This window comes from Nyctereutes procyonoides, unplaced genomic scaffold (assembly GCF_905146905.1).
Source record: "Nyctereutes procyonoides isolate TBG_1078 unplaced genomic scaffold, NYPRO_anot_genome, whole genome shotgun sequence".
Classification (NCBI taxonomy): domain Eukaryota; kingdom Metazoa; phylum Chordata; class Mammalia; order Carnivora; family Canidae; genus Nyctereutes; species Nyctereutes procyonoides.
The window spans coordinates 16,650,485-16,652,545 of record NW_026575121.1 but is presented as its reverse complement, the minus strand read 5'-3'; the positions used below and the strand labels follow the sequence as shown (position 1 = coordinate 16,652,545).

At 41.7% G+C, this 2,061-nt stretch overlaps 1 protein-coding gene across 1 annotated transcript; it reads left to right on the top strand.

Annotated features, from left to right (window-relative positions):
• The first annotated feature begins 444 nt into the window (after positions 1-444).
• Positions 445-1,439, top strand: LOC129516565 (L-lactate dehydrogenase B chain-like). The gene is made up of 2 exons (XM_055336039.1): positions 445-691; positions 839-1,439. The coding sequence occupies exons 1-2, from the start codon at positions 445-447 to the stop codon at positions 1,420-1,422; spliced, it is 831 nt and encodes a 276-aa protein (XP_055192014.1). The 3' UTR covers positions 1,423-1,439.
• The last annotated feature ends 622 nt before the right edge of the window (positions 1,440-2,061 follow it).

Sequence of the window (2,061 nt, the reverse complement as noted above, 5' to 3'; positions counted from 1 at the left end):
TTTTTACAAGATCAGGGCTCAGAGTGAGTGACCTGCTACAATCTCCAAAGGGCCATAAATTGTAGAAAGTGCCCATTGTCCTCCCTCATGCTCTTTGGTTAGAAGTACTAGAAGCCCATTCAAACTAGCCCAAGCTTGGGCAGCCTGGGTGGCTCAGCAGTTTAGTGCCACCTTCAGCCCAGAGATCCTGGAGACCCGGGATCTAGTCCCACATCAGGCTCCCTGCATGGAGCCTGCTTCTCCCTTGGCCTGTGTCTCTGCCCCTCTCTCTCTCTGTGTGTGTGTGTGTGTGTGTGTGTGTGTCTCATGAATAAATAAATAAAATCTTAAAAAAAAAAAAAAAAACACTAGATTAACTCCTTGCGGATCCTGCGCCGGAGGAGACGCACGCAGCTAACCTGGTCTCATTCGCACGACTCTTACAGCCACTAGTCTCGGGGCACAATGGCAACTCTTAAGGAAAAACTGATTGCACCAGTTGCAGAAGAAGAGGCTGTGATCCCAAACAATAAGATCACTGTAGTGGGTGTTGGACAAGTTGGTATGGCATGTGCCATCAGCATTCTGGGAAAGTCTCTGGCTGATAAACTTGCCCTTGTGGATGTTTTAGAAGATAAACTCAAAGGCGAAATGATGGATCTACAGCATGGGAGCTTATTTCTACAGACACCTAAAATTGTGGCAAATAAAGATTACTCTGTGACTGCAGGAGTCCACCAGCAGGAGGGAGAGAGCCACCTTAATCTGGTGTAAAGGAATGTTAATGTCTTCAAATTCATTATTCCTCAGATAATCAAGTACAGTCCTGATTGTATCATAATTGTGGTTTCCAACCCAATGGATATTCTTACATATGTTACCTGGAAACTAAGTGGACTACCCAAGCACCGTGTGATTGGAAGTGGGTGTAATCTGGATTCTGCTAGATTTCGCTATTTTATGGCTGAAAAATTTGGCATTCATCTCAGCAGCTGCCATGGATGGATTTGGGGAGAACATGGCGACTCAAGTGTGGCTGTGTGGAGCGGAGTGAATGTGGCAGGTGTTTCTCTTCAGGAACTGAATCCAGAAATGGGAACAGATAACAACAGTGAAAATTGGAAGGAAGTGCATAAGATGGTGGTTGAAAGTGCCTATGAAGTCATAAAGCTAAAAGGATATACCAACTGGGCTATTGGATTAAGTGTGGCTGATCTCATTGAATCCATGTTGAAAAATCTCTCCAGGATTCATCCAGTATCAACAATTGTGAAGGGTATGTATGGTATTGAGAACGAAGTCTTCCTGAGTTTTCCATGTATCCTGAATGCTCGGGGCTTAATCAGTGTGATCAATCAGAAGCTGAAGGATGATGAGGTTGCCCAGCTCAAGAAAAGTGCAGATACCTTGTGGGATATCCAGAAAGGCCTAAAAGATCTGTGACTTCTGGCTTCTAGGCTGTAGAAATTTAAAACCAACATGTGATTAACTGTGAGCCTTTAGTTTTTCTTCCATATACATGGACGACAGTTTGCTTTTATCTTCCTAAATATGTGAATCTGGGCTCACAGGATCAAAGCCCATGTTTGGTTTAATGCTTACGATATGAGCCTTGAACAAATAAAATTAACTATTGTAGTGTGGAAAAAAAAAACTAGATTAAACTAAAAAATTTGATATAATGGTACAGGACTTTATTATAAATCTAAAAACAGAACACATCTGGACCTCAGAATAACTAGAACCAGGAACTTACTAGGCTGGCTCCCTGTCTCTTCACTCCATTCCACTTTTTTGTCTGCTGAATTCTCTCTCTTTCTCTGTATGGAAACTGACTTCCTCTGCTTTTCCAGTCACCTGGGTGGAAATAGAGGCATATACTTTTCTTTTTTTCTTTTTACATTTAGGTGTTACATATATTAAAGTTTTTACAACAGCCACCATTTAGAAACAAACAAAAAGAGTAATTATGAACTTGAGCTCAGTCATATAATAACAAATGTGGGATCTCTCCAGATCATCTAAACTACTACAAAGTTGAGCTAGTGGATCAGAAGCAGTGGCCTGTAAAATGGGGTTCAA

Excerpts from the sequence above, each read along its gene's own strand:
- LOC129516565 (XM_055336039.1), top strand. The coding sequence starts at position 445 with ATGGCAACTCTTAAGGAAAAACTGATTGCACCAGTTGCAGAAGAAGAG. Across the intron at positions 692-838 it reads TAAAATTGTGGCAAATAAAG|TGGATATTCTTACATATGTT; the intron begins ATTACTCTGTGA and ends TTTCCAACCCAA.